The sequence below is a fragment of the Terrapene carolina genome, unplaced genomic scaffold (genome assembly GCF_002925995.2).
Source record: "Terrapene carolina triunguis isolate 2854851 unplaced genomic scaffold, T_m_triunguis-2.0 Scaffold62, whole genome shotgun sequence".
In the NCBI taxonomy this organism is placed as follows: Eukaryota; Metazoa; Chordata; order Testudines; family Emydidae; genus Terrapene; species Terrapene triunguis.
This window is the reverse complement of record NW_020664413.1, coordinates 23974458-23987422: the sequence shown is the minus strand read 5'-3', so window position 1 is coordinate 23987422 and position 12965 is coordinate 23974458. Positions and strand designations below refer to the sequence as shown.

Sequence of the window (12965 nt, the reverse complement as noted above, 5' to 3'; positions counted from 1 at the left end):
GCCGCTCGGGATCTCCCCCGCCCTCCCAGACTTGAGAGCCTGGGAGGGAGGGGGAGCAGCGGCGCGCGAAACGGGTGTTTCGCGCGCCGCGGCCGCTCGGGATCTCCCCCGCCCTCCCAGGCAGCGGCAGCGGAGGTGAGCTAGGGCGGCCGCGGCACATTTTTAGGGGCGGCATTCTGGCGCCGGCCATGCCGCCCCTAAAAATGTGCCGCCCCAAGCACCAGCTTGTTTGGCTGGTGCCTAGAGCCGGCCCTGTGGCTGGATCACTTAAGTCCCTATTTGAGCATCAACCTATGAATGTTACCATCATCATCATAGTTTATTTAGGGGACTCAATCAGTGCTTGGGTGCTGAAACCTGTTATTCTGGTATGTAAATTTAAGTGCCCACATTTGAGAAGCTATGTAATAGACCACGATAGCTTTGGTCTACCTTAACTTGACAGAACCATATTACAAATTAATTACAACACAGGGTATATTACTGGACTACTAGTGAATGCCTTGGGTGTATTTAAACCCTCTGCTTTCCACTACTGAAGAAATGAACCAACAATCATCGAATGCAAATCACACTATAACTTAGTTATTAGAGAATGTTGTAAAACTGAAGAAAAATGAAGTGTTTGGTATATTTATTAATGCACAATTATGGCATTTTCATTACTGATCATTCAATTTTGATGTTGCAGTTTTAACTTATGCACTCACTGAGAAACTGAAAATTATAGTCTTCCCTACAATTATAACGTGGCCATATTGGCTAAATTTACGGCTCATGCTATTGGTGGAGCTGGCAGCACCACCTATTAACATTGCCTGGCACTTCCCATTATAAGGCCCTATTTTCAGTTGCTTATAACTTTGTTAAACTAACTTCTTGAGCTGAAATTTTCCATGTTGGGGTGTCTATTTTAGGCTGAAATAATAAATCTGTTAGTCTTTAAGGTGCCACTTGACTCCTTGTTATTTTTGTGGATACAGACTAACACGGCTACCCCCTGATACTTGACACCACGCTAGGGACAAATACATTGTTTTGCCCATGTTAAAAAATTTTGGCTATCTTTTTTTTTTTTTTAACCTCTCGTGCTCCCATACTTTGAAGCAGGAACTAGAAATTTGACAGGGGGTGGCCTTTGTGTCAGGGGTGTCTTTTGCTGTCCCTGTGAAAATCCACTCAAATTTGGTCAAGTTATAAGCCTTTGAAAAACTGCAGAGTACACATGCTAGTTTAACAGCTAAAATCTCAGAAGAGTTCATCCACATTGGGCATGCTCCAGCCTGGGGCCAAGCAAGACTTTCCCTGAAATTGCTGCTCTGGGTGCAAGTCCCAGCAATGGAACTGAAATCGGGGAGACTGTCTTTCCTGTGCTCTAAATGTCACCCTGGTAGGCTCAGGCAGTGTGGAGGAGGGAAATGACTGATTCAAATGTAGTGGGGACAAGAGAAAGACCTTTGAGAGCAGAAGAGTAGACTGGGACAAGGAGCCTAGAGTAGGTGGAACACTGGGACTGGAACACTGGGACCGGATGCTGACAGTGGAAGGAGATTGGGACTGGGAGTCCGGAAGAGAAGACTAGGACTGGACCGTTGAGGAGCCTGGGATTGGAGTGAGGAACGAGAGGTGACAAGGAGACATGTTGGGGGAAACTGAGCAGAAAGGGTCAAGCTTGGAAGGGGGAGATGGCAGAAGGGTTTGTGACCAGTACAGCACACTCCCCTCCAGGGCCTGCAATGGAACACAAGATTACTGAGTCTCACTCTTCCATTGCGGTCAGAAAATATTTGTGAAACTTATGGACAAAGTGTATCATCCTTCTCTAGTATTGATTGATAGAGGTCTGTGCAGTTGATCTAAAGGTTCCAACTCTGCTGATGAACCATGTGGGTGTCAATATGATGTCACATGATGGAATTTCTGTTTTTTCAATTTGTTTTTTTAAAAAGCCTAGGAAATTATACACAAAAACTTGATTAAAAGAACATTATGGTTCTAAAGTCAAGTAATGAAAAGCAACAACTGTCTAATTAAGGCACATGTGCAACCTTAATTTGGCCTTTTGTATATGAATTATGATACAGTCTTTAATTACAAGATCACTTAATATTTTCTGCACAGGACCCTGCCTCATTTAGTGGACAGAATGGATCTGCTCTGGGAATGAATTGGGGCTGTGTAGTGAAGGAGACCGTTGTCTGTAGGACCCCTGCCTCATTTGTTGCAAAAGCTGGAATGTATGTAGTGAATGAGACAGTGGATTGCAGGAAGAGAAAAGATGATCTCATGATTAAGGCAGTTGAATACTGCCTTGGGGAACTAGATTCTATCCCTACTTGTAACACACAGTGCCTACGTGATGCTGGGCTAGTCACTAAAACCAAACTTGTATGTTCCTCATCTTGTGGGTGCCTGACTTGAGACTCTGGAGTCTGATTTGCAGAAATGTCAAGCACTCACAGCTGCAACTGAAGTCAATGAGACTGAGTTTTTAACTTACACAGTGCTATACAATGCCAAGGACTTTGAAAAACCTGGTTCTAGGCATCTCAGAATGGGTACCCAAAATGAGGGGACACTTTTGACCTTAATCTCTCTGTGCCTCAGCTTTCAATCTGTAAAAAGGGGGATAATAATACTCCATCTCACAGGAATGTTGTGAAAATAAATTAATGTTTGTGAACCAATCAGATACTGTTGTGATGAGCATCATAGAAAAAAGCCAATGAGAAATAAAAATTCTGTCTTCAGACTAGGGTTTGAATAGTGTGTAGTAAACAAGGCATGGGGCCACTTATTGAACAATGAGGAGAAAACAAAATATTGAAGAACCACTTATTAAGCGTGCACTGAAAGAGATAGTCCTATGGAAAAAATAACATGATCATGTAATATATAGACTGTATCATAACGCATATGCACAAGGGAACCGAATTAAGAATGCACAGGCAACCTTAATTCTGGCATTTCCTAACTTTTGAGTGCTTGATTTTGCAATGTTTCAGAGTGGTAGCTGTGTTAGTCTGTAACAGCGAAAACAACGAGGAGTGCTTGTGGCACCTTAGAGACTAACAAATTTATTTGGGCATGCTCGGGGGTCGCATAATTATGTTAATTTAACATGAATTTTTTGTGTGTTCCATATATACAAGTATTAATGATAACACCATAGATAGTAATACAAACTGCTACATTCATGAAAGGTGGTAGGCTGAGTCATGGTTGTTATGCGAATTGTAACTTTGAATTTCCTGACATTTGTATAACCACAGCATTTCACCAATGCACATTTTTGCATTTAATATTCTCTAATGTTTCCATATGTACGAATATTGAGCCAGATTCAGCAAGGTCTCTACTTTTAACTGATTTTTTCATAAGATCTTTAAAGCTGTTCATTGAGTCATTTTCCTAGTGCTAGAAATTTTGCTTCAGGGACAACTAATAGCAAATAACTGAAATGTTGTCAAAGGCATTTTTATGTTTGCAGCACGCACTCATACAAAAAACCCAGAGACATGTTTCAGGATGGTGCTGAAAGGATAGCATTGTTAACTGGCATCAGCAATATTGCTCATGAAATACCGCACTAACAGAGAACAAGAAAAGCTTACACCTTAAAAGGCGTTAAATACAAGTACAGCAGAAACCCGTTTATCGGAGTTTCATTATCCAGCTCTCTCTAGTAACCGAACAACCAGTGCACACACAAGAATATGGGAAATTGACATCACCTGCATGGCAACACTACTGTAATCATCCCATCTTTTCAGCCTTGTAAAATGACTGCGATTACTAAGCGAAATCTCATAGTACTATCATTGGATGCTAAAATAGAGATTATTAATAAAATAAATAAAGGACAGTCACTGGCAAAAAATAGCCAAAGATTATAACATTGGAAAAAGCACAGTATCGCAAACTGTCAGATTTTTCCCAGCCATTATAAATGTGAGTGTTGCTGTATTTACCATTGTCCTATATACAATACTGTATGTTAATTTAATACTTTATGCATATTACATATTATTATTGTTGTTAGTTGTTACCATGAGTATTGGGATTGCTGCAACTTAAAATGATCATGTCTGCATTTTTAAAAACTGGCACTATTTATCAATAATGGTTTGTGTACGCTGTAAAGAAGGGGGCTATGTTTTAATGCTTGAGTTTATCATTTCTGCATTTTTAGGAACTGGTACTCTTTACTAGAAGTAATGGTTCATATAAGCTGTAAATAAAGCAGGCGGCTTTTCTGGGAGGGGTCAGCTAGTTTAAAAGCAACTCCGCATCTTAAAACAACATATAGAAAACTCTTTGCCCATTCTCCTAATTATCTGAATTTTTGATTATCCGATCTAACTGGAACCAGGGCCAGATAGGATAAACGGGGCTCTACTGTAATTATTTGATTCCTTTAAGTCTGTATTTGTTGTTTTGAAGACAAGAATTATAAACCTATAGTACTTCAAATTCCTGTTCAGATACAAGCCAACATATTGTCATTGTGACAGCAAGTAAACAATAGCACACTACAACCCTGCCAATTTCTGTATCTTTTTATAGTTGTCTACGTCTTCTTCCCCTAAACTCAATTTACTTCTCCTCTTTTCTTCCATATTTTTTCCCTCTTCTCATATTTTACATCTCTCAAAATCTCTCCCCTAGTTTTGTAAAATCTTAAATAAAGTCCAAAAAAACAGATAAAACCAACTAGTTCAAATATACATAATTTGTTATATTGTATAATAAAAGCTTTGCATATGGCAGCCAGTCTGGTTAAACTAAACATAGCTGGGATTAAGGAATTCTGAAAAGCTTGCCAGCAATGACAAAATATACTGAACTAATCTGAAGTAACCCTTTCCATACCAACGTGGTGCTGTGTGGAAAAAAAAAATGCTTGTCACAAAGTCATATACTATTTGTTCAGAATACTTTTGACTTAGTAAAATGCAATGAATGATTTTAGGTGTAAGTTTCAAATCTACATTTGAAAATTCATATGGGTGTGCTGGCATTTTCAAAGATTGCTGGTGTATCAGAAAATGCATACATACAACCCCCCAAATTACAAAGTTATAAAATGGCAAAATCCATAACCTGCATAAAATCAGGAATTCAGAAACTAGGCGCTCTATTTCTGCAGATCTCCTAAGCTCCTCAGGACTGAAGCTAGGATCCTTTGTTCCTCCTAATAATTGTAAAGCATCTCCTTCTTGTGTGGACTTCTGCAGGAGTCTAGCTTCAGCCCTGCAGAGCTGAGGTGCTCCACAGGAATGGTGCATTAGTCAGTGCAGTCCAGAGTTTTGGATCATCAGATTTCGGAAAAAAACAGTATTGTGGTATATATCATTTCGTTCTCTCTTCCTCTTTCCCCCAGGACACACACACAGACAGACATGCAGTAAAATGAAGAGGCAAATTATCTGGATATAAAACACACTAGAATAGTTAGAAGCTGCCACTGTGTTTTTATGCTACCATCGTCCACTCTTCCCCTTGTAAGAAAACTGAGCCTAAATTGTCACATGTGCTGCCACAGGTTTCAGAAGCTTACTGTTGTAGTATCAGAAAGATATGCATTCCATATACGTTGCAGGTTAATAACTAACAATCTAATCCTGAAATCCTGATACAGCCAAGATTCCTACTGATGTCAAGGATACTTCTGGGAGTGAAATGAGAGTCTCTTGGTAGACAAGAGGACTTCATGATTTTAATTAATTTGTAAATGAATAAGCATCTGCTTACTTTCTGTTCCTCTTCCTGGCTCGGTTGTAGGCTTCCAGACCTTCTGTTAGTGTCTTCAACTTCTCGGGCTCCACCTGAGTAAAGGTATGAACATCAAACTACGTTACCCAGACTGTCAATTATTAAACGCTACTTTTACTTTACTGATGGACATGCGGTTGTTTAGGCTATGGAGCCTAATTTTCACTGCATCCACAAAACATTTCTGTTCCCCACCAAAAGAAGAAAAGTAATATTTTTACAATTCCTCTGTATGCTCATAACAATAGCAATAAAAATGCAAAAAGTAAAACCATGGCACAATCCTAAAATATTAGAATTAGGGACTAACATTAGAATGTTACTTAAAAAAATATAATCCTGTTTTCTTCGTACCATAAACAATATAAACACTGTCTTTGCCAGAGGATGTTGTGAAGGCCAAGACTATAATAGGATTAAAAAAAGAACTAGATAAAATCATGGAGGATAGGTCTATCAATGGCTATTAGCCAGGATGGGCAGGGATGGTGTCCTTAGCCTCTGTTTGCCAGAAGCTGGGAATGGGCAACAGGGGATGCATCACTTGATGATTCCCTGTTCTGTTCATTCTCTCTGGGACACCTGGCATTGGCCACTATTGGAAGACAGGATACTGGGCTAGATGGACCTTTGGTCTGACCCGGTATGGCCATTCTTATGTTTTTACTGTTGTCAAAGTCTCACAGATCCTAATTCTGACTGCACACACATTTAACTCTTATTGAAGTTAGCTGTGCTTCATAACAACCTTTTATGTACTCTGTTATTACAATATAATATATTTTTAATATGTGCCATCAACCTTTTAAAAAAAAAAAAACAGTTACCTACCTTTTGTAACTGTTGTTCTGAGAGATGTGTTGCTCATATCCATTCCATTCTAGGTGTGTGCGTGCCCATGTGCACAGTTGTCAGAGATTTTTGCCTTTGCCATATCCGTAGTGTTGGCTGTGGCACCCTCTTGAGTGGCGCATTCGTGCATTGGTATATTAGGCGCCGCCGGCCCTGCACCCTCTCAGTTCCTTCTTGCTGGCAATTCCGACAGAGGGGCAAGAGGGTGGGTAATGGAATGGACATGAGCAACACATCTTGAAGAACAAGTTACTAAAGGTAGGTAACTGTTTTTTCTTCTTTGAGTGCTTGCTCATGTCAATTCCATTCTAGGTGACTCAAAAGCAGCATCCATGGAGGTGGGCTCAGAGTTTATGGTCATGCAGTTTGCAATACTGCTCTACCAAAGCCAGCATCATCTTGGGCCTGCTGGGTAAGTGTGTAATGCGATGTAAATGTGTGGACAGATGACCAGGTGGCAGCCTAGCACATATCCTTGTGCTCTGGTTGAATGGGCGATTACAATAGCCAGAGGAAGCACCTTGGCCTGGTCATAGCAGCAGCGGATACAGGCAGTAATCCAAGATGAGATTCTCTGAATCGACACTGGACGACCTTTCATCCTGTTAGCCACTGCGACTAACAACTGTGTCGCCTTACGAAAAGGCTTAATCCTCTCAATGTGGAAGTCTAACGCCCTTCTGATGTCCAGAGAATTCAACCTGTGCTACTCCTCCGACTTATGAGGTTTAGGGAAGAAGACAGGTAAGACTATGTCCTGGCTCATATAAAACTGTGAAACAACCTTGGGTAGTAAGGCCAGGTGTGGTCGGAATTGGACCTTGTTCTTATAAAACACCATGTAGGACGACTTTGAGGTAAGTGCCCTAATCTCGGAGACCCAGCGGGCAGATGTTATTGCAACCAAGAAAGCGACCTTCAAGGAGAGGTGGAGAAGGGAGCACGAAGCCAGAGGCTTGAAAGGGGGGCCCCCATGATCCACGACAGCACAAGATTCAGGTGCCATGGAGCAACAGGGTCCCTGATGTGAGGGTAGAGGCGCTCTAGGCCCTTGTGGAACCTGGCAGTCATGTCCTGGGCAAAAACCGACCTGCCCTCGAGCGGGGGATGGAAGGCCGAAACAGCAGCCAAGTGGGCCTTAAAAGATGAAAGGGACAAACCCTGGAAGTTAAGATGCTGGAGGTAATCCAGGATTAGCTGCAGTGAGGCCTGCTCAGGTTGAATACCTTCATCTGAAGTCCAGCATGTAAACCGTTTCCATTTGCCCAGGTAGGTCGCTCTGGTAGAGGGTTTTCTGCTGCCCAGTAGGACCTGCTGGACACTGTCCGAACACTCCCGCTCATCCGCATTCAACCATGCAACAGTCAGGCCGTCAGGTTCGGATGCAGCAGTCTGCCATGGTTCTGAGACAACAGGTCCGGCAAGAGCAGTAGCTGTAACAGGGCGGCCATTGAGAGGTCCAGCAGCATGCCGAACCAGTGCTGGTGCTGCCAAGCCGGCGCTATGAGGATTACCTTTCTCTGTCCTGCTTGATCTTCACAAGGATTCTATAGATTAATGGCACTGGAGGGCAGGCATACATAAGGGGTCCCGACGACAGGAGTAGAAAAGTGTCCAACAGGGAGTCTCTGTCAATCCCTCGAATCAAACAGAAAGCGTGGCACTTCCTGTTCTGCCTGGATGCCAGGGAGTCCCCCCACCTCTGGAAGATTAGGCTGACCATCGCTGGATGGTGACCACTCATGGCGAGATGAGAAAGTCCTGTGATGCGATCTGCCAAAGTGTTCCTGGTCCTGGGGAGGTGTGCGACCACAACACACAGAAGTCCCAGAGCCTGAGAGCTGCTTGGCCAAGGGCAGAGGATCGGGCACTGCCTTACTTGTTGATATAGAACACTGCGGCGGTATTGTCCATCCAGACTTTAACCACCCTGCATTTTATATGAGGCAGGAAAGCTTGACAGGCCAACCAGACCGCTCTGAGCTCTCTGAAGTTTACGTGTAAGGAGCAATCGTGACCCGACCAACGTCTTTGCATGCCAAGATCACTTAGAAGGGCTCTCCACCCCAGATCCGAAGCATCGGAGACCAGGGTAACCGATGGGGATGGGGCTGCGAAGGGGACTCCCTCCAGCAGTGATGCGGGGTCCAGCATATGCTTTTAGTATGTGTGACCATGCTTTTTAGTCACACACACACACACCATGCACACAGTCCCGCCAGTCGATGTTTATAGTTAACAGTCCGGAGTCTGGATTAATTTAGTGGCCAGCCAGATTGGTTGCAAAGGGGAGCCGGGCTCCGTCGGTCACGATCCAATGCTCCTGGAGTAGTGGCAAGGCAAACCCAAATCCCTATGGCAAAGCACCTTGTTTTTATAGTTTTTGTTGTTGTTGAAATTTATGGATTTTGCTATGTCAGTTTATGACCGGTTACCCCTTAATTGGTGTTATTTTTTTATGTTAACATTCCAAAACACCTTTGAGAGGGTCATTCTGTCCCAGATTTGATTTAATTAATTATCTTTAGGGGTGCCAGCCTCTACCTCAGGGTCGTCAATCTGCCCTTCCTCAATCATGGATGCGTGTTGATGGTTTTTTGGCATTAATAAGTTTTGATAAGTGTTTTGCTTTTTTTTTTTTTTTTTGGACCATTTGGTTAATAATGGCCTTTACACCTTATTTTTTTTAAATGAATGCATTTTTTATTCACACAGTCTTTTACAGAAATCTTTGTATTTTTAAACAGCAATATTTTATATCAAACAAAATAACATTGTAAATTAAACCTTGCTAAATTTTATAACCAAAACAATTCACATTAAAGGCCCAGGCCTTCAACGTTCCTTTAATTTACTTAACATAAATACAATACAAAATTCTGTCTCTTACTAACTAAACCTTAAAACAAAAAACTAAAAAAGCCCAATTTGTAATGCCTATAAAAAACAAAATCCCATAGTCCCAAAGGGTCGTTTCTTTCTGCTATTTAATAAAAATGGCTAACAAAATAAAACCAAATCATACATTAATTCTCATAGTACAATTATAAAATCCTGCTCCTACACTTCAACTTTCTGAAATGTTCGTTGAGGCAACGCAGGTCCAGGATGGGTCTTAGGTCCCCTTTTGCTTTCGGGATTAGGAAATATCGGGAGTAGAATCCATTTCCCCTCCTATCCCGAGGGACCTCCTCTACCGCCCGCAGCCTTAGGTTTTCCACCTCCTGAGCAATGCGTTGCTCGTGAGAAGGGTCCCTGAAGAGGGATGTGGGAGGGAGGGGCAGTTGAGAACTGTAGGTTGTAGCCCAAGGATACTGTGTTGAGCACCCAACGGTCCGATGTTACTCGCGACCATGCCAACTGGAAGGGGTGCCGGCAGTTGAGGAAAGAATAGGAGGGTGGATCCAGGTACTTGATTGGGGCGCCATCCTTAGGCACACCTTCAAAATGCCTGCCTCTGGCCCCCGTGATGTTTCAAAGGGCCAGGTTGAGTCGGCGAGGGAGAGGACGAAGGGCGTCATCGCTTAAATCCTTTGTCTTTGTCCTTTCTCCTGTAGGCACCCTGCCAGGAAGACCCCCAGGACCTAGGAGGAGAAGGCGGAGGAGGCCAGAACTGCTTTCGGGCCTGCTGCGAAGTATGGCGGCCCAGCAATCGCAGGGTGGTCCGGGAATCTTTAAGGCCATGCTGCCTTGCATCCATGAGCTCAGAGAAGAGCCTCACAAACTCAAACAAGAGGTCCTGGATCGTGGCCTGCATCTCTTGGGATAACCCTGAAGATTGTAGCCAAGAGCTGTGCCTCATGGCTACCCCCGAGGCAACCACTCTGGCGACCGAGTCTCTAGGATCCCAGGCCACCTGGAAGACACCCTTTGCCACCGCTCTGCCCTCCTCCAGGATCATGGTGAACTAGTGGGCCAGGTTCTGTGGAAGGGTCTCCCTGAACTTGCCCGGGGAGACCCATAAATTAAAATTGTACCTGCCCAACAAGGCTTGGTGGTTGGACACCTGAAATTGTAGACTGGACGTAGAATAATTCTTTCTGCCAAAGAGGTCTAGTTGTTTGGCGTCTTTATTTTTCAGTGTGCCACACACCTGCCCCTCTCATTAACTGCGGACACAACCAGTGACCCTGCTGGTGGGTGTGTGTAGAGATATATTCGAACCCCTTTGTGGGGATGTAATACTTCTTTTCCGCCCTTTTGGATGTGGGTGGAATTGAAGCTGGGGTCTGTCAGAGCGTTTTAGAAATCTTTAGGACCCCTGGGTGGACAGGCAGCGTGATGCGGGCTGGGATGGAGGACGGTATGACGTCAAACAGGTCATCTGATTGCTCTGCCAACTCCTCAGTTTCGAGGTTTAAGTTGGCAGCCACCTTTTTAAGAAGAGCCTGGTGCTCCTTAAAGTTGTCAGGGGGACTGCCAGCCTGGGAGGTCCAAGCCACCACTTTGTCCATCGACGAAGACGATGAGGGCATCGCAGGGGGATGGGCGGGTTCTTTTTTGGGGATAGCTCCTCGGGCATTGGCGCCTGTTGTGCTGCCCCTGCGATGGATTCCGCATTATGTTCTGAACTTGGTGCCAGCAGTGCTGGGGGTTTGTCCGAGGCGGCCAGGGAAGAGTGGTGGGAATATGGAACCGGCATCATTGGTACTCCCTAAGAGTTCCAACACAGCCATTGAGCAGGCCACTGGCCCTGCTGCCACACCGCCACCATGCTGGTCTTGCAGGCTGATGGGGATTTGTACTCTTTTGATGATGGGCTGAACCCTGGCTCCAATTTGGACCAGCCCCACTCTGGTGACCATGGTGGGGCTGTGGAGACCTGCGTCTGCCAAGTAACCCTCGTCAGAGATCCAGGTCTAGAGGGAGAGGATTGCCACCTGTCCCTCATCCGGTACCGGGGCAGTGGAGATCGGTGCCATGATGGTGGACGGGAACGGATGCCTAGGAGGCTGCCTAAGCGATAGAGATATGCACCAAGGAGATTGTAGGTGGGAGGCTGGCTGGTGCTGGGAATGCGGGGACCAGTACCTTGAGTCTGGCGTTCTGTGCCTTGGGAAGGAGACCGCAGTGCTGGGGACCAGGGCCTTCTAGCCGGCAACCAAGGTTGCAGGACTGGGGTCCATGGGGGACGGGGACAAACGCCTGTGATCCGGGCACTGATGGTGCTCCCCTGCCCTTTGGGGAGGTCCCATGGCTGGCTTGCCCTTGGATTGCAGGGCCATAGCCACGTTCAGCGCCTGGCAAGGCATCTGCAGTGCCAACAGGCCCACCCGGCCTTTGGCCGCCTGGGCTGTCTCGGGCAATGAAGCTCCCTGTCAGAGCCGGGATTCCCTACGGCTCCTGGGATTTGGAGGTGGATCCCTGGCTGGGCTAGGGGGTCCGACCATAGCGGTACTCCCCTCTAGCTCCAGGATGGGCACGTGACCTGAACTAGGTCCTTTGCCCAGAGCTCCCTTCCCCTCCGTGGATGGTGCCGGGAAACCCTTCTTCTGCCGCTTCTTTGGCACCGGTGGGGGGAACGGTGCCGGAAGGATCGCGGTGCTGGTGGGGTGCTCTGCACTGATGCTGAAGTGCTGGGAGCAGAGTCCGGAGAGGAGGGCTCCGACGCCGGGCGAAGCATGGCCTCTATCAGGAGGGCTTTCAGGCAGATGTCCCTCTCCTTCCTGGTTCTGGGACAAAAGTTTTTGCAAATCCTGCACTTGTCCTTTACATGGGATTCCCCCAAGCACTTCAAATAGCTGCTGTGAGGGTCACTGATAGGCACTGGCCTATTCAAGCCGGGTTCGTCATGCAAGTCCGGGGAACGGGGCATGCCCCGCTCCAGGATGAAGTCTCAGCCATGACTAACTACTAAACCAACAATTAACACTTACTTAAATTGATTAAGTACCTAAGAACTATATACAAAGGGAATAACAACGGGCACTTAACGCTCTTGCAATGCAAGACAAGGTGCTCCAACCAACCGTCATGGGCAGTAAGAAGGACCTGAGAAGGCATAGGCGGGCAGCCTAATATACTGATGTATGAGTGCGGCACTCAAGAGGGTGCTGCAGTCGAGCCTACAGATACCGCTAAGGCAGAAATCTCTGACCACTGTGCACGTGGGCGCGCGCATACCTAGAATGGAATCGACATGAGCAAGCACTCGAAGAAGAATTTTATATTACTTCATAATCTAATATATTTAAACTTAAATTTAAGTCCCTAAGGCCCAATTTCAGAAAAGTAGTTAAGCACATGTTCAAGTCTACCCCTATTTAACAAATCACTTAAACATGTGCTTAATTTTAAGGATGTGCTTAAGTCCCTTTAAAGTCAATGGAACTTAAGGG

At 45.1% G+C, this 12965-nt stretch overlaps 1 protein-coding gene across 1 annotated transcript in view; it reads right to left on the bottom strand.

Moving 5' to 3' along the window:
• The window catches only part of MBD5 (methyl-CpG binding domain protein 5), a 103335-nt gene that overhangs the window by 20184 nt on the left and 70186 nt on the right, over positions 1 to 12965 (bottom strand). The window contains exon 10 of the mRNA XM_026647450.1: positions 5755 to 5828. Within this exon, the coding sequence (XP_026503235.1) occupies positions 5755 to 5828 (74 nt within the window). The remainder of the gene's footprint in view (positions 1 to 5754; positions 5829 to 12965) is intronic.